This window comes from Plutella xylostella, chromosome 7 (genome assembly GCF_932276165.1).
Source record: "Plutella xylostella chromosome 7, ilPluXylo3.1, whole genome shotgun sequence".
NCBI classification, from domain to species: domain Eukaryota; kingdom Metazoa; phylum Arthropoda; class Insecta; order Lepidoptera; family Plutellidae; genus Plutella; species Plutella xylostella.
In genome coordinates this window covers 5,697,062-5,723,069 of record NC_063987.1, presented here as the reverse complement: position 1 = coordinate 5,723,069, position 26,008 = coordinate 5,697,062, and the positions used below count along the sequence as shown (strand labels likewise).

The following is a 26,008-nucleotide window of genomic DNA, read 5'->3' as shown; positions in this document are numbered from 1 at the left end:
CGCCAAAAATCTGAATTTTGCACTTTGTTTTATTTACCGCCGCACCGTCTCGGATATTTATGAAAATATATAAAGTTTTCTCTTAGAAATTATCGCCGACACTATGTCCAAACGAAATAGTTCTGGCGCATCTAATACACTATTCAACTATTTCTCTAAAACTCCGCCGGCCGGCAAGAAATCGAGACCCGCAGCGGGAAACAATGCTAGCCCAGCCCTCGATTCCTCTTTGAACAATGGAAAAGATCTCAAAGTGGAAAGTAAGTTACTGTCTTTTAAAATCACCGGCTAATAGCCATCTTGGGGGTAGCCCCACTCTTCTCAGCTCATTTATAAATTCATATTCAATAACCTCTCATTAATTTATTTTATACTCTTAAATTAAGAGAGATTCTTATGGATAGAAAAATATACTTCACTGATATTCCAATAAATGCCTTTGGCTGCCAGTTTTACATCTTCAGACCTGTAATTTAATTGCATGCCCTACTTGTAGACCTTGTAAACCTTTGTAAGTAGCCATAACAATCTCTGTTCAGCTAAAAAACGGGAAAGGCAGTCCACTTCTCCACAAAGAGAAGAAGACAGTGATGATGATGTCCCCGTGGCCACCAAGAGGAGGAAAAGGATCAGACTCAACCCCATTGATTCTGATGATTCAGACACAGAAAATAAAGGTGGGTTTCACTTTTGTGCAGATTCTGTTTATTTATTGAGGCTTATATCCAACAATTCCACATTGTTCTATGGATTTATGATACTAATGATACCAAAACAAACTGTAAAATGAAGCATATAGATGTAGGTATTTAAATTTTACAATTAGCGCCAATATAAACATGATCCTTTGTGCTTACTGCAATAAAGAATAATATCAGTAGTCACTACACAAAAATCAACTAAAAACCTTCTAATTTCAGCAGACAACACTATCAGTACACCAAAGGAGAAAGAAAAGGTCTCTTTGGAATCAAAGCTGAGTGACAGCTTTAAGTATGAACCAAATCAAACTCCAAAAGGGAGCAAAGATACAGCCAAGAGTGTTGGAAGCAGGTAATTACTTGATGGGGCCATTGTTCACAGTGCTTTTCTTTGGTTTGTTTGTTATTTAAGAAATGTAGTATATAAGAATAGTAATGATGTACTTTTCCACTTAGTTATGTATAGTCTGACAACACTTACTTTGCAACAGAAACATGTGTCAACTCAACACCAAAGAATAATAATTGAAGCCTTACTTTACTTTTTTTAGTATTGGCTCTTTTTCTGCAAAGTTCGGCAAAGTCAACATTGCTGGACTACATCAAAAGTCTCAAAAGTAATATTATTTCTTACCAGACCATCATCAACACCATCAAAGCCGGCTAAACCGGACCCTGAGCCAATAGCATCAGATGAAGGGAACTGGGTGCACTGCAAGCTGGACTGGCTGAAGCCGGCGAAGATCCGAGATGCTGAGAAGAGGAGACCCGACCACCCCGACTATGATGCTCGCACCCTCTATGTGCCACCTGAGTTTCTGAAGGCTCAGACACCTGTAAGTTCTTTAAATTTATTTCAAGTTCCTCACTACCAAGTTTTAACAAACACACAGCGCGCTTGTTGGTGCTTGACGCATAAACTGGTTCTCTGTGTAGCTAATTCTTTTGTCGTGCGCGTAGTTTTAAATATCATAATATTATTTACTATGCTGATTCTATATTGGGTGAATCGATATGGATAGCGATAAACCATGCTCGGATTTGGAGTTTTCTGACGGGTGTGTTGATAATACAAGTTTAGAGGTGAATAACAGCGGGGTTGTTTTTACACATGAATCGTTGGCGGCGGAGGCGATGACTCAGAGCGGTTGCGAAACTCGTCCCGAGAAGCGGAGTCGTGAAATGGATCCAAATGAAGTGTGGACCATTGTGGGGCGGAGAGGTAAGCGGCAAGCACGAGTAGACAGTAATGATAGCGAGTTGATTATACCACAAGAAAAGATCGAAGTAAGTATTATTTCGAAAGATAAGTTACCCAAACAAATTTCATTGGCCCGACTACTGAAAGCGGAGGGTATTACTGATGTTATGAGGGTGAAATACATTAATGCATACAAAGTTTTGATACAATTGAAGGATGATAAATGTGCTGACAAATTATTGGCCTGCCAAGCATTAATTGAGAAAGGATTCCGCTGTCAGAAAACCATGGATGTTGACAAATCTTATGGCATAATCAGGGATATAGACCTTGACCTGTCCGATGATGAGGTGCTACAAAACATTAGCTGCGATATTCCCATCTTAGGTGTTAGAAGACAAAAAAGGCGCAACTTTGAAACAAACGAGTTTGAACTGACAGAAGTGGTGCAGGTATGTTTTAGCGGCTCTTCTTTGCCAAAGTATATTAAATCCCACGACGTAAGAGTAAATGTGGAACCCTACATTTTCCCTGTTACACAATGCTCAAAGTGTTGGAAATATGGACACACGATCAGAGTATGTCCCACAAGGCTCAGATGTCCTAAGTGTGGTAAAAATCATCCGAACTGTGAAACCACAAAATTTAGGTGTGTTAATTGTGGAGGCGCCCACATGGCCTTATCACGTGCATGTCCTTTGTTTGTTAAGGAAAAAAAAATGCGTGAAATTATGGCAGAGTTTAACTGTTCATACCGAAGAGCGCTAACTATTTATGTCCCTCCATCACCCATACCTACAAATGTACGCGAAGAGGAGGAGCCTATTTCTGTGGACAAAACTCACGTTACGACTATAATGAACGGTGCTCGCACCTACGCCCAAGTCACACAACATAGTTCGCATAGATCGGTGCAACAGGCTGTAGAGGAGGCTCCGGTAGACATAACCGATAGTACGACCACCCGGGGTTTGCACCGTTCTAATACTGACGATAAGAATACGAAGAAGAGAAAATATAGAAAACGGAGTAGGAAAGAAAATGTATGGTGGGATGGCGTTGACGCCGAATTCTCATCGGCTGATTCCATCGATTCTAGCCCTCAGCGGGAGGATACGGAAAGAGTAGATAAACAATCTCGTAAGGAAGGAGGCAGCTTCGTGGACTTACTATTAAAACTTAAAAACGCTATATTCATGAGAGGCTGTACTTGGGAAGAAAAAATTAAGTTATGCATAAAACACGCCTTTGAATACATCATGTGTGCTTCCGTAGATTTTATATCAACTATACCATGGCTTAAAACTGTATTTGAAAATTCTTAATGGCTAAATTAAATGTACTTAATTTTATGCAATGGAATGCCCAAAGTTTGCGCCCGAAATTAAAAGAATTAGAACTGTTATTATCTCATGAAAAGGTTCACATCTGTATTCTATCAGAAACGTGGTTAGAGCCAGAAAGTTTCTTAAGTATTAGCGGCTATAATATATTTCGACAGGATAGAATAGACTCTTACGGTGGAGTGGCACTAGTAATTCACTCTTCTATAAAATGCCAATCTCGAACCTTTAGACCAATAAATTCTGGTATTCAGATAGTTCAAGTTAAACTGTTCAATTGCGACTTCGTTGAAAACGTAGTCTCCATCTACTGCCCGTCTACTATTCATACTACTCGCCACGATTGGGATAACATATTTTCAGAATACTCGAGTAGAAGCATAATTGCGGGAGATTTTAATGCCCACCATTCTAACTGGTCTAATAGAACGGATTCCAGAGGGACACATATATTTGATTGTCTCATTGATAATAACTTTGTTTCGCTCAATGACAGTTCCCCAACTCGCATTAAACTTGTTAATGGTCGACTTCAAAAAAGCTCTCCAGACATTACTTTTGTATCAGCAGACATAGCTCTAAAATTTAACTGGAAAGTGATGAATGAAAACTTTGGTAGTGATCACTTGATAATAAAGTTTTCGTCAAATATAGCACATACAACAAATAATTCAAGCAAGTGGAACTTTAAAAAAGCAGATTGGAAATCATATAGTTTAAAGCTTCAAGATAGTTTTTCCAACCGTTTCTGCTTAGGAAATGATATACAATTAGATTATAATAGCTTTTTAGATATTTTGGTAGAGGCTGCTGATGAAAATATTCCTAAAATCAAAATTTGTAACAGTCCCCTCCGTGTACAGGATTTTAAACCTAAGCCTTATTGGAATGCAGACATCTCGAAAGCAGTAGCGGAACGCCGTTTAGCCTTAGCTAGTTTTAGACGAAATCCTACCCCTCTTAATCTAGAACAGCTGCAACTTAAAGTCTCCTCTGCTCAACGTATGATACGTAAAGCTCGAAACAAAGCCTGGCAAGAATTTTGTAGCAGTGTTGATAAAAATATTAGTGCTAGTGAAATGTGGAGACGAATGCGTTGGCTTAAGGGATATCGTCAACCAAGAGCCCAAATTGACTTTAAAGATGCCGAGAAAATGATGCGAGGTTTATGCCCGGATTATGTTAGCCCTAGTACTCCGTCCTTTGATTCTATTAATGACATTTTAAATTCTCAGATAACACTAACCGAATTAGAACACTGCATTAAATGCAAAGACACGGCCCCAGGGGATGATGGCATCTCTTTCTCGATGATAATGAACATTCCTACGGTAGGTAAGCAAGCTTTGATCGAACTCTATAGTAAATTCCTAACACTTGGCTTTGTTCCATATCAGTGGAGGAAGGTCAAACTAGTAGCTATCCCGAAGAGTGGCGGATCTAGTACAAACCCTGCATTCAGACCCATTGCTCTTATGTCATGCCTATGTAAAATATTTCACTCTATACTTAAAAATCGTATTGAATGGTTTCTCGAACAAAAGAGCGTATTCTCCAGAAAAATGGTAGGATTCAGAAAAACTAGATCTTGCCTAGATAGTCTAGCTGAACTTGTTTCAAACATCCAATTGAGCTTCGCCAAAAATGATGTTACTGTGGCTTGTTTCATTGATATTGATAGCGCATATAACAACGTTGATATAGTTAATCTAGTGCAAACTCTGGATAGGCTCTGTCTTGGGAGAGGCATTTGTCGATACATATTTGAATTTTTAAATTTCAGAGATCTATCTATAACTACTGCAGATAGTAAATACATTTCAAGATGCACAGCAATGGGTCTGGCCCAGGGTGATCCTCTATCTCCCATCCTATTTAATATTGCTACATACAATATCTGTCACTTGATTACCAGTGTGAACATCTCACAGTATGCGGATGACTTTGTCATTTACACATCAGCCAAACATAGTCTGAATGCAGTGGATAATATTCAAACATCACTGTATACTATATCTAATCTAATATCACGACTCGGCTTAGACATATCATCTCGTAAAACATGCGTGTGTTTATTCAGTAGAGGATTCAGACGATATAATCATATAATAGAATTGAATGGTCACAATATAAAACAGGTACAATCAGTCAAATACTTAGGACTATGGCTCGACAGTTCACTAAAATGGGGTAAACACATAAACGAGATGTATGAAAAGTCTTCTGCCTTTATAAACATCTTTAAAGTACTGGGCAATACAAGATGGGGAGTCCACCCCAAACATCTCAGGAGATTATATATAGCTTTAATTCGCAGTCGCCTCGATTACGGTAGCTTCCTTTATGATACTGCAGTTAAAAACCATTTAAATAAGTTAGACAAACTCCAGAATTGCGTAATGAGAGTGATAGGAAGCTTTATAAGATCCACCCCCATATATGTAATGGAGAGTGAGCTTTCCCTGCAACCACTCATGATCCGTCGCCGCTATTTAGCTAGCAAGTATATCATAAAGGCCAGGTCCTTCCAAAACAACGCTATTTTAAACAAAATTACTGAGTTAGCTACTTTATGCGAATCTAACAGGTACTGGAGAAATAAAAAACCTATTCTATTGGTGGATGTTTATAATCATGTTAAGGATACCCCGGTTCAAGCTTGTGATATACTCGAGATGTTCACACTGGAGACTTGGGTTAGCAACATCGATTTGTCTAATATTGTGGTTCATTCAATCGAAAGTGTAGATAAATCAAAGAGAAGATACAAATCCTCTGAGCTATATGAAAAGTGTAGTGTATACCTAACCGAAAACTACCCTAATTTTTATAGGATCTTTACAGATGGCTCGAAGAGTGGTGATGGTATCGGGGCAGCATTCTTTGATAGTCAGGCTAATGTTCACGGCAAATTCAAAATTACGTCTAACCTTTCAATAATGTTTGTTGAACTACTGGCGATAGCGGAAGCCATGTCTTACTGCTTTAGTTTGGATAAAAACAAATTTGTTATCTTGACTGACTCAAAGAGTGCGCTTCAGCATGTGGCTCGATGTACCTCTAGTAGTAGAGGTTCACCGATAGGCTACACAATTTTAGATATGCTTTTAAAATTTGCAAAATCTAATAAAACCATTGTTCTTCAATGGATCCCATCACACATAGGCAAACTTGGAAATGAAGAAGCCGATCGCTTAGCGAATGTAGCCATTACAGATGGAATCCCCACACAAACCTTACCTTTTTACACGGACCTGCTACCCAAAATTAAATTAAAATGTTATGATATGTGGAAGGAATATTTCGATGAACGGTCGCAAACTTTGGGCATTTGGTACCGAACTATTCAATCACACCCTACTCACTCACCATGGTTTGATACATCAGAGTTAACAAGAAGAGATATTGTTACAGCTTTGCGATTAAGATCTGGGCATATACCGTTAAATAAGTTCGCATTCCTGATGAAAAAAGTTGACTCTCCTAATTGCACAGAGTGTGGTGTGATTGAAGACGTTTACCATATTATTGTAGAATGTGTACGTAATTGTAGTGTAAGAGAACAATTGTATATTGATAATAGTTTACAAGTAACTGGTGGCTGTAATAGCATTTTAGCACGACCAAACTCTGATAAGGCTAAAATACTGTACAAAATTGTCAATTTTGGTTTAAGTGCTAGATTTAATTCAAATAGATAAGCTTAATTAAGTGTGTGTAATAATGAGGGTGACATGGTCACTTGTGTACCAAGCCCTTTTAAATTAATAAAGATTTAAAAAAAAAAAAAAAAAAAGTTTTAACAAACAACTGAAGTGGAGAATTTCATCTGTGTGATAATAAATACAATCAACTGCTATAATTACAAAATAGTGAAAATACCTATACATATAGAATAGAATAGAATACTCTATAATAATATTTTTTATGTTGCCTATGTCTCAATCCAGCAACCATGCTCTCCTAACCTTTGAATGTCATACATAGGGCAGTAGTCATTTGATAACATAATGGCTCCAGAGATATGTCACCAATGGCTCCCATTATCTCAAGCACCTATGTCCTACACCTAGATTTACCATGCATTATCCTATATTTAGCATGTGTAAGCAGCTACCTCTTCACGCCACCACACAGTGATTTCGTTTTCATTCAGATGATTGATGATGGCCAATAGCAAAACCTTAATATGGGTGTGTGGTGCTGGACACCAAATAAAGATTTTTTGTCTTTTTATCTAATACACATGAATTTAATCTCTTATTCCCTCCATCCAAAGGTTGTATGGCAGAGATCGCTTTTAGTGATAAGACCGCCTTTTGTACCCTAATTAAGTTACATTTTGTTAATTTTATTATTCTTTTTTGGTGTACAAATAAAGTATTCTACTCGTATCTATCTATCTATGAACTGTGACCTTATTTCCTTCTCCCCGCAGGCCCACCGTCAGTGGTGGGAGATGAAGTCGTCCCACTTCGACTGCGTGCTGTTCTTCAAGGTGGGCAAGTTCTACGAGCTGTACCACATGGATGCGGCCGTGGGGGTCTCTGAGCTAGGGTTCTCATATATGAAGGTACTGTTCTGTTTGTTTATACTTTAATAGTAAAATGTACAAAAGTAATAGTGTAAGACGACCGAATGGCGTAGTGGTTAGTGACGCTGACTACTGAGCCGATGGTCCCAGGTTCGATTCCCGGCTGGGGCAGATATTTGTTAAAATACAGATATTTGTTCTCGGGTCTTGGATGTGCCCGTAAAATGGCAATAGGCCCGCCCCCTATTACATTGGGACTAACATAACACTGGCGAAAAGTGGGTGCAGCAATGCACCTCTGCCTACCCCGCAAGGGTGAGTGCGTGTTTTTTTTTTTTAATAGTGTATAATGGCCTGCACATGCACAGCAACCTGAACTCTCTTAGAGTGATATTGCTGGTAAAAGGTGGTCAGGTGGTCAGGTTTCTTTGCAGCTCTCTACAATCTATCTATCTCTATCTAATCTGCAGCTATAGGCCCTATAGCGACCATGTGTAGTATAGCGCTATCCCGGCTGAGCACTGCGGATCATCTGTTAGCATTCCTGGCCTCCATTTTGATTAAGTGACTTAGGTTTACTATTCTTTTCCTTTTTTTGATTCTTTTTTTGTACACCTTATTACCTATTTTTTGCTGTACCTCCTGCGGGTTGACTGGCAGAAAATGATTTTAGCGTTAAGTCCACCCTTTGTACTTTTATTTGTAATATTTGTACAATAAAGAGTTAAATAAATTAATTAATATAGATTTCTACTATCTTCTACCATCAAACTATTACTCATTGTCTTCACAGGGAGAGTTTGCCCACTCCGGTTTCCCTGAGAGCGCGTACGCGAGAATGAACGCTACGCTCGTGTCCAAAGGGTACAAAGTCGCCCGCGTCGAGCAGACGGAAACACCGGAAATGATGCAAGAGAGGTGTAGAAAGTGTAAGTTATAGGTTATTTGTTATACCTTCATTATACCTTATTTATAAGTTCTTCCGAAGGCACCGAACGACTTTTTATACTACTTATGCGTAAAATGTGAAAGTTTACTTTTTCTGGCATACAAAGTGGCGCCTCCAGCGAAAACTACCATGAAACTAAACTTATGTATTATTGTATAAATTCGTGAAAATGTAGTAGAGGTTAAAATTAATTTATTAACCTGAATTGTTGTATCGATGCATAAAAAATTAAGACTGTAATTCTTGACGTTATTTGTTCTATACATACCGCGACATCTATCGACAACATTCCCACAACTCTTTCTTCAACAGACCCTTTTATCCCACCCCACAGCGGGCGCGAAACAGAAGGTGGTGACCCGAGAGATCTGCAACGTGAGTCTGCGTGGGACACAAGTGTGTGGTCTACAGGACAACGGGCCTAGTTCCTCCACTGCCAACTACATGATCACTGTCGCTGAAGAGGTAAAGTCAGCCTTATTAATTGTTCAACAAGAACTATATTAAGTCAGCAGGACATTGGAGCAGCCTCCTCCACTGCTAACTACATGATCACTGTCGCTGAGGAGGTAAAGTGACACTTATTACTAGTGTAGTAGTAACTGTATTGACATAGCAAGGGACACAAGTTTGTGTGGCTACAGGAAAGGTGGCCGACTTCCTCCACTGCTAACTACATGATCACTGTCGCTGAAGAGGTAAAGTCAGCCTTGTGCAATAAAAACTACTTATATTAAGTTAGCAGGATAACGGGCCGTTCTCGTACTGCCAGCTACATGATCACTGTCGCTGAGGAGGTAAAGTTACACTTATTACTAGCGTAGTAGATGTAGTGTGACAACTTTATTGACATTGTATGGAAGCACGGGTGTACTGAATAAATGCTGTTTTATTAAGCGTCAATTCACACGTACCACAACCACACCACGTCGCAGCGACATAATGTGGTCAAGCTGTGGTTACGTGTGAATAGTGTGACAGCGGCTTTTTTCAGTTGCGTTGTGGCAGCGACAAAATGTCAAAGTGGTTGTGTTGTCGCTGTCGTTGCGATGCGGTAACCACGTGGTCGTATGCAGTTAATAGGGAGAGGAGGTGGCCGCGAGGCCGCCGCCGCGTGGCGGCGTTGCCGTTGCGATGTGGTTGTATTACACAGGTGGTCGATAACAACGGCAAAATGTGGCACGTGTGAATTGGATTATTCATTTTCAATACAAAATATACGCCCGGCCACACGGCGTGGTTGTGGTGTGGTTATGGTGTGGTTGTGGTGTGGTTGTGGTACGTCTGAATTGATCCTAACGGAAAACATTTCAATCCCAACCCTATGCAAAGCTCACGTGTCATATCTTGTAGTAAAGTATTCATCATTAACAAGCCATAAATCCCACAACACTTTCTCTTCGGCCTCCCTCATCCATCCACTCATCATATCATCAGCATATAGCAGTCCACTGCTGGACGTTGGTGTACTATACCCCTATGTATACCTACCTTATACTATGTATGTACTATGCACTATATTACTCTCATCATATAACTTTATGCTTAACCCAAATAAAGCAGTGTTTACTGGAACTTCGCTGGTTTCACTCGTCTCCCATCGCCAATCCTTACATGGCGACCGTGCAGTGAGTAACAATGGAAGAAAAAGGACTCTAATCAACGGTTTTATTGAAAGAAAAAAAAACTTTTACGTATAATGAGCAATCTCCTCCCAAACCACGCCACTGGATGAGATCTACAGATTTCCGCATCCAATCATTACCACCGGAAGGTGTCCTACGCTATTTTTGCCTAGTCAGGGTCTTACATCCACTCATCATCATATAATCATTACCAGCCACCTTTTACAAGTCGTGACCGCATCTAACCGGAAGCTGTCCTATATTACTTTTGCCTAGTCACGGTCTAACAGATGATGATATATAATATTATTAGGTATTTATGTATTGTATTATTATAGGTATAGGTTTATATATTATATATTAATATATTGTATAAGTATAAATTGTTGTAGGATATTACATTTAAGTAGTACATATTTAGTTTTCTTTGCTAAAATTGTCTTAAGTTCTTTTTTTTTTGCACTCCCATACAATTTACTCCCTGTACCTCCTGCAGGTTTACTGGTAGAAAATGCTTTTAGCATTAAGTCAACCTGATTGTACATTATTACTATAGTATATTATGCAATAAAGTATAAATAAATATTACTTTTGCCTAGTCAGGGTCTTACAGATGAAATATTATATTATAATTCCAGGAGAGCCACGGCCGCAGTAGCTACGGCGTGTGCTTCATCGACACGTCGCTCGGCCAGTTCCGCCTCGGCCAGTTCTCCGACGACAAACACTCGTCGCGGCTGCTCACCACGCTGGCGCACCACCCGCCCGCACTGGTAACTTATATCATCACTTTAAATCAAATGTATGGTATAAAAAGACGATTGAGCATCACGCATCGACGCGTCCATAGTCGAGCTGGCTTCAATGATCGTAGCTGATCACTGAAGTTAAACAACACATGGCACGGTCAGCCATTGGATGGGTGAGTTGGGTGACCGATTTGAAGTGGTTCTTTTCTGGACGCTTCCGTGCTTCGGACGGCACGTTAAACCGTGGGTACCGGTTGCCCACTTACCCGACAACTTCAGCGCATTGTTCTCATTCAAAAACGGCGACACGGCTCGCGACCTATCACGTGAGTACCAATGTACAGCGAAAAGCGGGTGATGCTCACTACCCCTTTATAATTTGATCTGGGGTTACTCTGGCTTGAATATTTTAATAAGTATAAGTATAGAGATCCGATTACCGTAGCCCCACTAACATAACTATGCCTATGAACTATTCCAGGTAATATACGACCGCAAGTCCACCTCCCCCCGCACAGTGAACCTCCTGACCACACACTGCCCCAGCGCGCGGCGCGAGGCCCTGCCGCTGTGGGCGCCGGAGAAGACCCTAAAGGTGCTAGCCGAGAAGTATTATAAGACCAATGTGGATGGCGACTGGCCTGATGGGATTAGGGAGTTTTTGCATGACGGTGGGTTATAGTTTTGTGGTATGATAAAATTATACCTGGGATAGACGAGGCTAGTTTTTCAAGGATAGCAAGCTAGTATGTACTTTTGGCTTTTTGTAGACAAAACTATTTTAATTTCTACAAAGCATGGCAGGCAAATTGAAAAACTAGATTCATGTATCCCGGGCACTAGGCGCGTCTAAAAGTGTTTATGGTGGACGTATAGTCAAGTCGATAAAGAAACAAAAAGATGAAAACGGCGAGCAGATACAGACTTATTTAAAAAATGTTTTTTATTTTTATTTTCTTCGATTGATTTACTAGGGGGAATCTTTGTGTATATTATTATGACTAATAAAAAATATGTTTTAGGTGATGCCCTCGGCCTAACACCAGCTAATAACTGCTACCTAGCCATAAAAGCACTAGGGGGCTGCGTTTCATACTTGACCGACTGTCTGCTAGACATACAAATACTAGAAATGGGGCAGTTTACTTCCTACTCGCCGCCGGACGTGCTAAACAAGACCTTGTCGCAAGAGACTAAGGTCGAAAATCGGTGGGAAGGAGGCAACACTATGGTGCTAGATGCTATAACACTAAGGAACCTGAGAATAGTGCAGGATGAGGGGTGTTTGTACGACAAATTGAACTACTGCTCCACGCCGTTTGGAAAGAGGTTAGTTTTTTTTTAAACAGTTATAATAGATATAAGGTCATGCATTGCCCATAAATAAAGGTAGAATAAAGCTCTACTCCAGTAGACCTACCTTGAACTAGCTTCGATTTTATTATTTCACAAAATACCAATGCTTAATGGTGATGGCCCAGCAAATATATAACCAGTTTGTCATATTTGTACCTATCTAGGTATTAAATTACTTTCTCATTTCCTCATATGCCAGGAAAACCTTTCAAAGCCTAAAACTAGGGTTATCAAACCTCTTGCAAAATCCCTCTAGCCATTATTACAACAATCTATTTGTGTCCTTAATTTTGATTTTGTTTCATGTAATTTTGTGGGTAATCTGGCTACAATTATGCTATTTATTAATTAAAAACCCCGTCTGCCTCTCCACCAGACTGCTCTACCAATGGGTGTGTTCCCCGAGCGCCAACATGGCCGAGATCAGCGAGCGGCAGGGCGCAGTCCGGGCCCTGTTCCACAACAACGAGCTCAGCCAGGAGGCGCAGGCCGTGCTGGCCCCCCTGCCGGACCTGGAGAGACTGCTGGCCAAGTGAGTAACAAGCTGGGGGTGCTAGCATGGCTGACAACAACCAGCTCTGTCATGAGTGCTGCCGTGCTGGCCCCCCTGCCCGACCTCGAGCGACTGCTGGCCAAGTGAGTAACTAGCCAGGAGTGCTAGCATGGAACATCGAGCTCAGCCAGGAAGCGCAGGCCGTGCTGGCCCCCCTGCCGGACTTAGAGAGACTGCTGGCCAAGTGAGTTACGAGCCATATGCAGTTGAATGAGTGCTAGCATGGCTGAAAACAACGTAAACATATGCGCAGGATTAGCCAGTCGTACCATAATGTGCTATTCCCCCTGCCGAACCTGGCACTTGCCAGTCGAAATGAAAACGGCTCAACCGGTTTATTCTACTGAAATATAGCTAAGAATATTCTGGGCAAAATCACCTTTTAGGTAATAATAAATAGTGTTTGTTTTTGTCACCCTTGTCCTTGGATATCGTTCTCAAAACCAATTAAAGATTAAATTTACTTCCAGAGTGCACGCCCTCGGCAACCTAAAGCGTTCCAAACACCATCCCGACGCGCGCGCCATATTCTACGAAGAGAAGACCTACACCAAGCGGAAAGTTCTAGACTTCATAGCGGTACTGAACGGATTCACGGCCGTGATGAAACTGCTGGACTTGTTCGAGAACACGGACTCGGAGATGTTGAACAGATTGACCAGATTGCCGCCTCATGGCAAATTTCCTGATTACCGCGAGGAGCTGGCGTTTTTTAAGGTTAGTGTTTTCAAATATTGGGAGTGATGTTGCGTAGTTATAAATCCTTTACAACTTTACAAGGCCCGGTGCACATTATGGACATCACCAGTCTTCAGTATTGTAGGTGTTAAATAGAATTATACATGAAATTCATAGCGATAAAGTAGACATTTAGATACTTCAGCATCCGACAATTTCCGACAGTGCGCTTGCAAGTATGGATGGCGAAGGATCCCTTCCCTTGCCGATAATGGCCGCCGGGACTAAGGGTCTATCTACAATTATACACTCGCGAGCAATGTAAAAGTTCCAGAGACATACGTAACGGCAATGGCAGGTGAAACTTTATCATTTCTCGTATTAACTAATGAACGTTTGTCCTCAGCAATCCTTCAACCACGCGGAAGCCGAGAAAGAAGGCCGAATGCTGCCCGGCGCCGGCATAGACTCGGAGTACGACGACAGTCTGCGAGAGATAGATAGCATCCAGGCTGAACTGCAAGAGTATTTGAAGGAACAGGAAAAGTTCTTCCGCTGCCGGGTGAGTAGATTAGTATTTATTTATTTATTAGCACAACAGAAAAATCTTAAATATATTTAACATTTTGACACAAATCCTAAAAGGTTTATTTGTGTCAGTCTGGCGTTTAACATAATGTAGGTACAGAAGAATATTACAAGCTGTTTTAGACAGAGATATATCGGTGATTCTATCACTCACAATTCCATGGGTCGGATAATCATCCGTAATGTTCGGTGCGATTCGGAGTTCCCATGCTTATTTCAATAGTAATCAGTATGTAGTCATCCCATTACTGAAAAACACGCAGTAAACCACAGAAAACCTATAGAGGTACTAGTAACTAAAATAGCTAGTAATGTAAAACTCTTTTATCCACCAACAAAGGTTGACTGGAAGAAATTACTTTTTGGCAATAAGCCCGCCCTTGTATGCTTTTTATCAAAAAAATAAATAATAATAACTAGTAAATATCGAAAAGCTGTTTATACGGCTGGAACTACTTTAGCTCAATATTTTTCCCAATACCCTGTATACTAAGGTCCTAATCCAACACTAATCTCCAATATACTCTCTCAGGTAACCTTTGTGGGCACGGACAAGAAGCGCTTCCAACTAGAAGTGGCGTCGGGGGCGGCGGCGCGCGCCACGTCACACTACCAGCTCGAGGGCACCAGGAAGGGGTATAGCAAGTTCTCCACCGCTGAGACTAAGGTTTGTACTCTATATGTACAGTATTTTTTTTTAAATAAATGAGTGCCAAAAGTTTTTTACTGCGTAATAGCAACGTTCTCCTCCTCTAATAGCAAGGTCTCCGTAACATTTTTTTTAATAAATGAGTACCAAAAGTTTTTTACTGCGTTGATATTGGTCTCCGTAACTATGACTGCGTTGCTTATTGGGCCTCACCTCGTTTATTTAAAAAAAAAATGCTATAATTTTAAAATGTTATAGATTACCAAAAGAATGCCAAGCGGGTTAGAATAAACATATATCATTCGTTATGCTGTTACCTCACTTGGCTATTCGTATTGGTGTATTCGCCAAAACTGATTGGAAACAGCCTACGGCTCAGGACTAGATCGAGCAAAAGAGTACCTACTCTATTTTTAACGTATTTTAAATTTATTAAACGATATGTTGACCCTGACGAGCGATCGTTTTTCCTATTCTAAGAAATTAAGTTATCGCAAGCTTTTAGGGCTTATAAGTAGGAGCAAGTCGTTTTGTCGACACTATTTTATCACTCTCATAACATAATGTAATAATAGGTCAAATAACCGACATTATTTTATACCGCCCAAGACTAATAGTCCATTAACTTTCCCCAGGAACTCCTCGCCCGTATGATGGCAGCCGAAGAACAGAAGGCCACCGTACTAAAGGACTTCAGTCGCCGTATATTTGAGAAGTTCTCTCAAAAGTACTCACTATGGGAGGCGGCAGTGAAGAGAGTTGCCGTGCTGGATGTTCTGTTGAGTCTGGCGCAGTTCGCGAGGCAACAGAGCGGGGACGTGTGTCTGCCCGAGGTCACTTTTGAACCGGATGTCAAGGTTAGCAGTAAGCAAGCAGTCATTATTATAGACGACAACATTATTAGGGAATGATTTGCACACAAATCAAATCGCTACACTCCTGCTGACTGAAAGTGTGCTAAAAAGCTGGGGTATGTATAAAAGCTTTTATCAGGAACCAGCAATAAGGTTCTGTCCTCGGCCTTGCTCATTCAATAATATTGTAAGTATGCTTGTTCATGTTCACCCATCTCGAAAATGCCTACCCCTAACAGTTATCGGTTTTTAGACAGATATGAACAGAATGACACTACGATAACTTAACATATTTAATAATTATATTTTGTTCCAGCCCTTCATACAAATCACCGAGGGCCGGCACCCGTGCATCCCTGTGAACGACTTTATCCCCAACGACACAGAGTTGGGAGTTGAAGAGACGAGTTTAATGCTGCTCACGGGCCCCAACATGGGCGGTAAATCCACGCTGATGCGGCAAGTCGGTCTCCTAACTGTGCTCGCGCATTTGGTAAGTATGGTTTGGATTTTAATGTGACTTTTATTTTGAAATTTTGAAGGGAAGTTTTTTTTAAATTTATTTTGAGCATCGTTACTCTTGCCATTGAGAGTCTGATATAATAAATAATTTTATTTAGACTTCTCTCCCTCCTATACTTATATTATACAGGGTGTCCCAAAAGTCAACGTCATCCCTTAAAGGGCTGATAGGTCAGCTCATGAGAGGCCAGAATATCACAATATGACCTTAGTAAAAACTCGATAATTTTCGAGATATTGACACTTTGAATTTATTAAGGGTAAGTCATGTTGGAATGAGTAAAAGTAAAACATACAGCATTACTCGATATTTTTTTTGACTGCGATCAATAGCAGGGATATACAGGGTGATGCAACACCAAACAAATTCTAATAATATAGTTTTTTGTACCGGCGGCACGCAAAAAACTGATCCAAGGTGTCGATTTTCAGCAAATTTATAAAAGTCATCCCTTTAAGGGATGACGTTGACTTTTGGGACACCCTGTATAGTACTAGCTGTTCCCGCGAGCTTCGCTTCGCCTTAAGTAGTTTTCCCGTGGGAATTCCGGGATAAAAAGTAGCCTATGTTCTTTCTCAGGGCCTAGACTATCTGTATACCAAATTTCATTCAAATCCGTTCTGCAGTTTTGGCGTGAAAGAGTAACAGACAGACAGACACAGTTACTTTCTCATTTATTATCCTGTCTTCGTCCTTCGAGATTTAATTCTTCACTATGTAGTAGCCCTGCTACGCGCTAAGCCTATCGCACAAGTTTAAGAGGTAGAAAGAAAAAATAAAACTAGGTACTTTTTCGATTAGTTAGTCTGGCCACACTAACAACAGTCTACCTGCCAAACCGCCACCCGTTTAAATTCATTCTTGTCCGTGCGCGCGCGGCGTTCGCACAGGTACTACAATATTTAAACATGTCAAAGCGAAGTCATGAAAGTGCTACGCAAGGTGAATCTCGTGAAGAGAGATGGCTAAGGAAGTTGAAGTTATATGAAGAAAAATTGAGTGCGAAAAGAAGTCGGCTTGCTGAAAATCAGCAGATATTACCTCCAGTTGAAGGAGAAGTACAAATTGAAGGTACCTACCTATAAATTTTTTACTAAATTTCCGTTGCATTCATCGGAAATGTTAATGTGATATTTATTTTTTTTGAATCCATTGAATTCTTTGGATAATCATTTGATAGTTATAACATCACCTAATGCATTCATGGGTGATGCCATTTTAATATTTCTAAATTCCCGTTGCATTCATCGGGTCATCATATTTGGGGGTATTTTTACCTTAAATCGTGTGGACAGATTTTCAAAATTCTTAATTATTTTGTTGTGCCTGTTGTATTCATCGGGCGGTAACGGTAACAAGTTATTTGAACCTACCCACCAATATTTTTTATTTGGGTTTTTATGGAAAAAAATATCTATTCGAGTTTTTTTTTTTCGTATTCCAGAACATCCCGAATATAATGAGGGTATATTGGCCGGATCTCAACAGCCCACCCATATAGAAGTTGTGTTACCAGCAGACACCGAAAGAACGGCGCCTATAGATACTGAGGCTGCTGAGTTTAGCGAAATGACGGAAACGACAGCATGTACGAGCCCTAACTGCACTACGTGCTACGTTATTGAGGAAAATATGGACGTCAGCGATTATGATCCCGATCTGTTACGAGAATTAGGAGATGAAGAAGCAGATCCCGCTGAATTCGGAGACGACTTGCAAGCGGATGTTGCCGCAAGATTCCAACGAATATTACAAGATGGTCTTAATAAAGAGGAAAAGGATGGCCTTATTAAGAAATGCCCTTATCCTAAAAATGTCCCATTAGCCAAAAGTCCAACTCTAAACCCGGAAATAAGCGTTAACTTAGCGGAGGCGTGTAAGTTAAGAGACAAGAGACTACTTTCAAAGCAAGATCAGCTTGGTAAAGCACTTTCAGCTTTGGGAAATGCATTCACAAATCTGTTAAAAAAAACACCAGATATTCCAGACGTCATACGTACTCTGAATGACGCTGGTAAATTACTGGCAGACTCACATTATGCCGAGACTGATACTCGGCGATCGGTCTTAATACCTTTGATTGACAAATCTCTGGCAGATCCATTTAAAGACAGAAAAAGAGATACTTTTCTTTTCGGAGAAAAACTTGGGGATTTAGTAAAAGACTCACAGGGCATAAAAAAGACAGGCCAGTTCATTCACCCCGCTCCATCAACGAGTTCAAATTTAAATGCAAGAGGCCCATTGTCCCGAGGAAACCGACAGCAGCGCGGCGGCCAGTCGTACCATCCACGAGCCGGTGGGCCGAGAAATGTGCCGATGGGCCCGCCATATCAGAACCGACGGCGAGCAGCTCAGTACACAGCGCAGCAACAGCCGCCCGCACGGCGCCATGTCGCGCCGCCGCCAGGCCCACCGGCGCCGGCGCGCCGTGCCCCTCCTCCACCATACCGCCCCTCGACGAGTCGTCGAGCTTAGTGGCTCAACCTCCGCAGGTACAGGTACATTCCGGACGTTTGAAATATTTTCTTCAACAGTGGCAATCTATTACAAATGATGCATTTATATTGAAAACTGTGACTGGTTATATAATCCCCTTTAGTGAAGTACCTCATCAAAATCCAATGGATTGTCCGCGACGATCTTTTGGTAGTAATGATTTGTCAGAAGTAAAAAATGAGATTATTCATTTATTAGACATTAAAGCCATAAGGAGATGTAAAGAAACATCTGGTCAATTTGTTTCAGATATTTTCTTAATACCGAAAAGCGATGGTAGTAAACGATTTATCTTGAATTTAAAAAAACTTAATAAGTATATTTACACTGAACATTTTAAGATGGAGGATGTGAGGACTGCTACCAAGCTTATGTGTAAGGACTGCTATATGATTAATATTGATATTAAAGAGGCATATTTTTTATTGCCTATACATAAGTCTCATACAAAATTTTTACGGTTTTATTTTGAAGGGAATCTATATGAGTTTCTTGCACTACCATTTGGTTTATGTTCTGCATCATATATTTTCACGAAAATTTTACAACCGGTCTTTGCCCACCTACGATCTAACGGTCTTTTATCCGTTCGTTTCTTAGATGATTTTTTGTGCTTAGGAAAGACTGCTGAAGATGGTCTTAAAAATGCTAATATTACTATACAGCTTTTGACTAGCTTAGGTTTTGTCATAAACTTTGAGAAAAGTAATTTGACTCCTCAAACTACCTGTAAATTTCTTGGTTTTTTGTTAAATTCTAACAAAATGATAATAGAATTACCAGCGTCAAAAAGACAAAAAATCTTGCAACTAATTATTACATTGACCGAGTCAACCAGAATTCGAATTCGTGATTTTGCTCGTATCCTAGGTTCTCTTACCGCAGCATGCCCCGCGATAGTTTATGGTTGGGCTCATACAAAGTCTTTAGAAAGAGCCAAATATATAGCTTTGCTGAAGAATCATGATAATTATGACGCTTTTATGACAGTTACAGATAATTTACGTGATGACCTCCATTGGTGGAAAAACAATATTTTAATTGCTGTCAATTCGATAAGAAATCAAAATTATGACATTGAAATTTATACAGACGCCTCCACAACTGGTTGGGGAGCAGCCTGTGATAAAGAGAAAACGGGTGGCCTCTGGACGACCACTGAAAGCACCAATCACATAAATTATCTGGAACTGCTTGCAGCTTATTTTGGGCTTAAATCTTTTGCGGGTCAGTACCGAAATTGTAATATTCTTTTACGAGTGGATAATACGACGGCTATTTCGTATATAAACCGAATGGGTGGTGTGCAGTATCCTCACTTAAATCAAATATCAAGAAAAATTTGGGATTGGTGCGAAGAACGCAGAATTTTTGTATTTGCATCATATATTCCTTCTTCGTTAAATACCGAGGCCGATGGCGAATCTAGAAAAAATAATGTTGACACAGAGTGGGAGTTAAGTTCTCAGGCATTTGCAAAAATTGTTCTACTATTCGGGGAACCATGTATTGATTTATTTGCTTCACGAATAAATACAAAATGTCCCTTATATGTATCTTGGAAAAAAGACCCGTTTGCATATAATATTGACGCCTTTACGGTCGATTGGTCGCAATATTACTTCTATGCTTTTCCACCTTTTGCTTTGATTTTAAAGACGTTAAATAAAATTGTTTCTGATAAAGCAACAGGGATTGTAGTTGTCCCTCTATGGCCATCTCAGCCATGGTATCCGTTTTACATGTCTTTGTGCATCAAAACAATTGAGGTATTTTCTCCTAGTAAGAATCTGTTATCATCTCCTTTCAGGTCAACACATCCGCTATCACGCCACCTTTCCCTGGTAGCGTGTGTGTTATCCGGGAAGGGTTCCGTAAACAAAACGTTCCAGAAGAAGCTTTAGAAATAATGCTTTCTTCGATATCGGATAATACTCGATCTCAATATACTACAAGTCTTAAATTATGGTGGATATATTGTCATAAAAATAATGTAGATTTTTTTAATTTTGATTTATCATTTTTATTGAAATTTCTTTCGGATTGTTTTGAAAACGGTTCATCATATGGAACTTTAAATAACCATCGCTCTGCGATATCTTTAATATCGACTACTAGTATAAGTGATGAACCGAGACTAAAGCGATTCTTTAAGGGAATATTTAGGCGAAAACCGATATTTCCACGTTATGATTACACATGGAACCCTAGCATTGTCTTAGATTATTTGGATACTTTGAATAATGATTCAATCAGTTTAGAAAAGTTAACAAGAAAACTAGTTATGTTATTAGCATTGTCAACAGGACAGAGGATGCAAACTTTATCTTATATAAAAATATCGAATATGAAAACTTTTGAAGATCGCATTATCATTACGATTAAAGACATGATTAAGACTTCCAGAGTTGGGAAAGCTCAACCAGTTTTGAATTTGCCTTTCTTCCATCCTCGCCCGGGTATTTGTCCAGCCTCTACGCTGCAGAAGTATTGCTCGGTTACTGCCTCCATACGCTCAAGCTCTGAGGATCACCTAATCCTAACATATAAGAAACCTTACAGACCAGCTACTTCGCAAAGCATGGGGCGCTGGATAAAGCAGACCTTAAGCGATAGTGGTATAGATACCTCAATTTTTAAAGCTCATAGCACAAGGCACGCATCAACATCTGCTGCTTCTAGAGCTGGCTTAAGTATTGACGTGATTAGAAAGACAGCTGGTTGGTCTGCGCAGTCAGCTGTCTTTGCTAATTTTTATAATAGACCGATTATTGATTCAAATACCAGTATACTTGATTGTTGTACCATTAATGATAATATGTGATGATTTTGTAAATAAATCTAGATTAAGATTAACCTTTTGGTTTTTTTTCTTTATCTTTTTTGCAACATTGATTATGACTTCTCTGAACATCTACATAGTGAAGAATTAAATCTCGAAGGACGAAGACAGGATAATTGAATGATCAAACGAACTTACCTAAGTGAAGTTCGATCTTAATTATCCTGTCTTCGTCGGAGAGATTTAAAGTCCCACCCTAACCCAAGGTTCAGTGATAACCCACTTTTATTCCCTTATATAATCAATGTTGTTATATGATACTCCGCCTACTTAGCTTACTCTGAAATAATGAATTTAAACGGGTGGCGGTTTGGCAGGTAGACTGTTGTTAGTGTGGCCAGACTAACTAATCGAAAAAGTACCTAGTTTTATTTTTTCTTTCTACCTCTTAAACTTGTGCGATAGGCTTAGCGCGTAGCAGGGCTACTACATAGTGAAGAATTAAATCTCGAAGGACGAAGACAGGATAATTAAGATCGAACTTCACTTAGGTAAGTTCGTTTGATCATTCAATAATATTAATATAAGTAAAGATGTATTTTGGAACTCACTCGCACCTCTATTAATATTGTGTGTAACAAGTTTTATGACTAGAACGATTGCTATACATAATACCATATAGATCAATTTATTGGGATACCTGTGGCATACATGGATACAAAACATATTCAGAAAGCGTGCCATTATAGCAGCTTTCATCAATACCATATATTCCAATGTATCAAAAATATTGTAGCAATTATAAATCGCTTCGACGACCGAATGGCGTAGTGGTTAGTGACCCTGACTACTGAGCCGATGGTCCCGGGTTCGATTCCCGGCTGGGGCAGATATTTGTTTAAACGCAGATATTTGTTCTCAGGTCTTGGATGTGCCCGTAAAATGGCAATAGGCCCGCCCCCTATTACATTGGGACTAACATAACACTCTGGCGAAAAGTGGGTGCAGCAATGCACCTCTGCCTACCCCGCAAGGGAGTACATTAGTACAAGGCGTGAGTGCGTGTTTTTTTTTTTATAAAACACTTCCAAACTACACCCTAAACCTCTAATGATAACCCCACTTTTCCACCCAGGGCAGCTACGTGCCAGCCCAGCACTGCCGTCTATCCGCCGTGGACCGCATCTTCACCCGTCTCGGCGCCAACGACGACATCTTGTCGGGACAGTCCACGTTCCTCGTCGAGATGAACGAGACCGCCGCCATAGTGGCCCATGCAACGGAGCATTCTTTGGTGTTGCTTGATGAATTAGGTAAAGTATTTCAAGTTCACAGCATTAAAAGACGGGGTCCACGAAAGGAATTTACTACTCAGATAAACTGTGGCAATATTTATGCTGTTATATCAGCGCCCGTGTACAAGACAGCCACGGATTCCCGGATGCGTCACCTAATACATAACTGCCAGAGCGATCGACGGGACTTCCAGCTGGAAGCGCTTCTTGTCCGCACCTGCGTACAGCAAGAAAATGAATGTGGCTGTTACTACCGGTCAACGCTGGCTACATAAATATTCTGGCTGCTTAGTCTCCGTAAGACCTTAGCCTGCGTTCCGTAAAATATTTTCCATAAACCTATTTAAAAACCATTTCGGTACATATCCCTTTCTCCGCCTGAAGTATATTTTTATGTATTAGCTAAAAATATTTGTTTTCCGTATCCCAGGTCGCGGCACCTCAACATACGACGGCACGGCCATCGCGTCCGGCGTCTGCGCGGAGCTGGCGGCACGGCGCTGTCGCTGCGTGTTCAGCACGCACTACCACTCGCTCGTGAGGCACCTCGCCCGTCACCCGCGCGTGCTGCTCCGGCACATGGTGAGTACATCATCAACATACATAGCGTCACTCCGGCACATGGTGAGTACATCATCAACATACATAGCGTCACTCCGGCACATGGTGAGTACATCATCAACATACATAGCGTCACTCCGGCACATGGTGAGTACATCATCAACATACATAGCGTCACTCCGGCACATGGTGAGTACATCATCAACATACATAGCGTCAATCCGGCACATGCTGAGATATATCATCAATATTCAACCCTTAAAGGCTTTAGGCTGATTCAAGGTTCTATTTCCAATGTTTAATGGGATGGAAATGTTCATAGTAAGGCAGCGTTCCCACTACGCCGGACCGGCAGATCTGCCGAAAACCGGACACCGGACAGAGTGTTCACATTACATCGGATCCCGGAAGAAATTCAGACAGTCCTCAGTTGAATTTGGACCTGCGCGCACAATGGACGACGAAATTGTTGTGTTGTGGTGGTATCTTAATAGAAGGCAAAATAAAAGAAAACATTGGGTACACCCTATTTTACGGGAAAGATTTTCCATGCTTTTCATTTTACATCCAGGGGCGAGGGGAGCACGAGCGGGGCGAGCGGGGGACAAACTCGTTCACATTACTCCGGGCCCGGTCGTTCTACCGGCAATTCGTAGGCAGCGTTCCCACTACGCCGGACCGGCAGATCTGCCGAAAACCGGACACCGGACAGAGTGTTCACATTACATCGGATCCCGGAAGAAATTCAGACAGTCCTCAGTTGAATTTGGACCTGCGCGCACAACACGACGAAATTGTTGTGTTGTGGTGGTATCTTAATAGAAGGCAAAATAAAAGAAAACATTGGGTACACCCTATTTTACGGGAAAGATTTTCCATTCTTTTCATTTTACATCAAGGGGCGAGGGGAGCACGAGCGGGGCGAGCGGGGGACAGATACCGGCACAAACTCGTTCACTTTACTCCGGGCCCGGTCGTTCTACCGGCAATTCGTAGTGACAAAACGTTCGGTAGAAATGCCGGGCTCGGCAAAAATGCCGGACCCGGGATAATGTGAATAGCTTCATATAAATTGTACAGCCACTAGCTCTTCCGGCAGATTTACCGGCGCGGCAGATCTGCCGGTCCGGCGTAGTGGGAACGCTGCCTTAGTGACAAAACGTTCGGTAGAAATGCCGGGCTCGGCAAAAATGCCGGACCCGGGATAATGTGAATAGCTTCATATAAATTGTACAGCCACTAGCTCTTCCGGCAGATTTACCGGCGCGGCAGATCTGCCGGTCCGGCGTAGTGGGAACGCTGCCTAAGCAGTGTGCGAATCACGAATATTGTCGACTCGAGTTGATAGCAATTTGTGTGACATCTTGATCAGCGCCCCTATCGGTATCGTTAGAAAGACCGTATACAAACTCCAGTGAATAGGTGGCTATCGAATAAATATGGGCTAGAGTCGTCAATATTCGTGATTCGCACTGAGGGTCATGTATTCCCTGATATTTTTTTCTTATGTGAAAATCACGTTTTACATACCTCTCCTTACCCACAGGCCTGCATGGTGGAGACAGACGAGACAACGGCTGACAACGAGGATGAGATCCCCGAAGAAACCATCACATTCCTCTACAAGCTGGCTCCCGGGGCCTGCCCCAAGTCTTACGGCTTCAACGCCGCCCGCCTCGCCGGCATCCCTAGGGAGATAACTCGCAGGGCCCAACAGATATCCAGGAACTTGGAGAAGGAGGCCACGTGTGTACGCGCCTTTAGGGATATCATGAAAATGGGGAGTAATGCGAAGGAGTTGAGGGATTTGTTGGGTAAGTTGAGCATTTGAGTTTTAGGGTTTTTGGTTGATGGTTGAGTTGTTGATACGTTTATCGTACCTTTTTGGTGATATGACAACTACAACGAGTTATAATCATTAATTATTATAATTATTTCAAGTTTCCCTAAAATGGTTGTTTTTGTCTTCGTAAAGTTAATTTGTATGCATGAATTTGTTTTGATCTTGGTTGAAGTTTAAGTAGGAATTAGCGATGCTTGCTTAGTAACTAGCATACTAATATTCTCCAAGAAAAAATATTACTTATCTTAAGATAATAGAATGTTAAGTTGCCTAAGGCTACACCAGTGAGATCTGTTAATTAATGTTTCTAATCAAGTTAATTGTTTTCGTTGTTCTACATTTTAAATTGTAGATATTGTTGCCATACCTGTGATTAATATTAATATTTGCCACATATATGATTTCGTAATTTTAATAGGACTCTTATTGCAAATACAGTATTACCTTCTGCTACTATGTATGCCAAATGTAGGCATTTCAGCCTTCATCATTCTGTGATTAAATTCTACTCAAATTTAATTTGTATCTATGTTACCACCGATATTCTTCGAATTATTAATAAATTTGTAAGTACATACTTGGCTTTGTATTGTGCCCTTCTTATTGTAATTGGATTCTATGACGATAACAGTAAAAGAATGAGAGAAAGTAAAGACCATTTGTCGAAAATCTAACACATTTTTAGACCGCTTTAAAACCATTGCTATTACAGGATTCATAAACCT

General features: G+C 40.7%; 2 protein-coding genes across 2 annotated transcripts; both read left to right on the top strand.

Moving 5' to 3' along the window:
* LOC105383955 (probable DNA mismatch repair protein Msh6) lies at positions 1 to 25,858 on the top strand. The gene is made up of 19 exons (XM_048621959.1): positions 1 to 260; positions 540 to 677; positions 921 to 1,053; positions 1,339 to 1,537; positions 7,684 to 7,818; positions 8,573 to 8,708; positions 9,063 to 9,193; positions 10,992 to 11,126; positions 11,584 to 11,773; positions 12,125 to 12,431; positions 12,835 to 12,990; positions 13,482 to 13,728; positions 14,096 to 14,251; positions 14,810 to 14,944; positions 15,562 to 15,783; positions 16,097 to 16,273; positions 22,720 to 22,897; positions 23,310 to 23,461; positions 24,987 to 25,858. Exons 1-19 carry the CDS (start codon positions 104 to 106, stop codon positions 25,269 to 25,271), a joined length of 3,369 nt encoding a protein of 1,122 aa, XP_048477916.1. The 5' UTR covers positions 1 to 103; the 3' UTR covers positions 25,272 to 25,858.
* LOC125488549 lies at positions 17,183 to 18,981 on the top strand. The gene is made up of 2 exons (XM_048621955.1): positions 17,183 to 17,374; positions 17,748 to 18,981. Exons 1-2 carry the CDS (start codon positions 17,212 to 17,214, stop codon positions 18,779 to 18,781), a joined length of 1,197 nt encoding a protein of 398 aa, XP_048477912.1. The 5' UTR covers positions 17,183 to 17,211; the 3' UTR covers positions 18,782 to 18,981.
* Positions 25,859 to 26,008: the final 150 nt, after the last annotated feature.

What these genes read in the sequence shown, in the direction of transcription:
- LOC105383955 (XM_048621959.1), top strand. Translation starts at nt 104, where the DNA reads ATGTCCAAACGAAATAGTTCTGGCGCATCTAATACACTATTCAACTAT. An exon ending in TTCAGACACAGAAAATAAAG is followed by an intron (nt 678 to 920) that starts GTGGGTTTCACT and finishes TTCTAATTTCAG; the next exon opens with CAGACAACACTATCAGTACA. An exon ending in CTTTTGAACCGGATGTCAAG is followed by an intron (nt 15,784 to 16,096) that starts GTTAGCAGTAAG and finishes ATTTTGTTCCAG; the next exon opens with CCCTTCATACAAATCACCGA.
- LOC125488549 (XM_048621955.1), top strand. Translation starts at nt 17,212, where the DNA reads ATGTCAAAGCGAAGTCATGAAAGTGCTACGCAAGGTGAATCTCGTGAA. An exon ending in AGGAGAAGTACAAATTGAAG is followed by an intron (nt 17,375 to 17,747) that starts GTACCTACCTAT and finishes TTCGTATTCCAG; the next exon opens with AACATCCCGAATATAATGAG.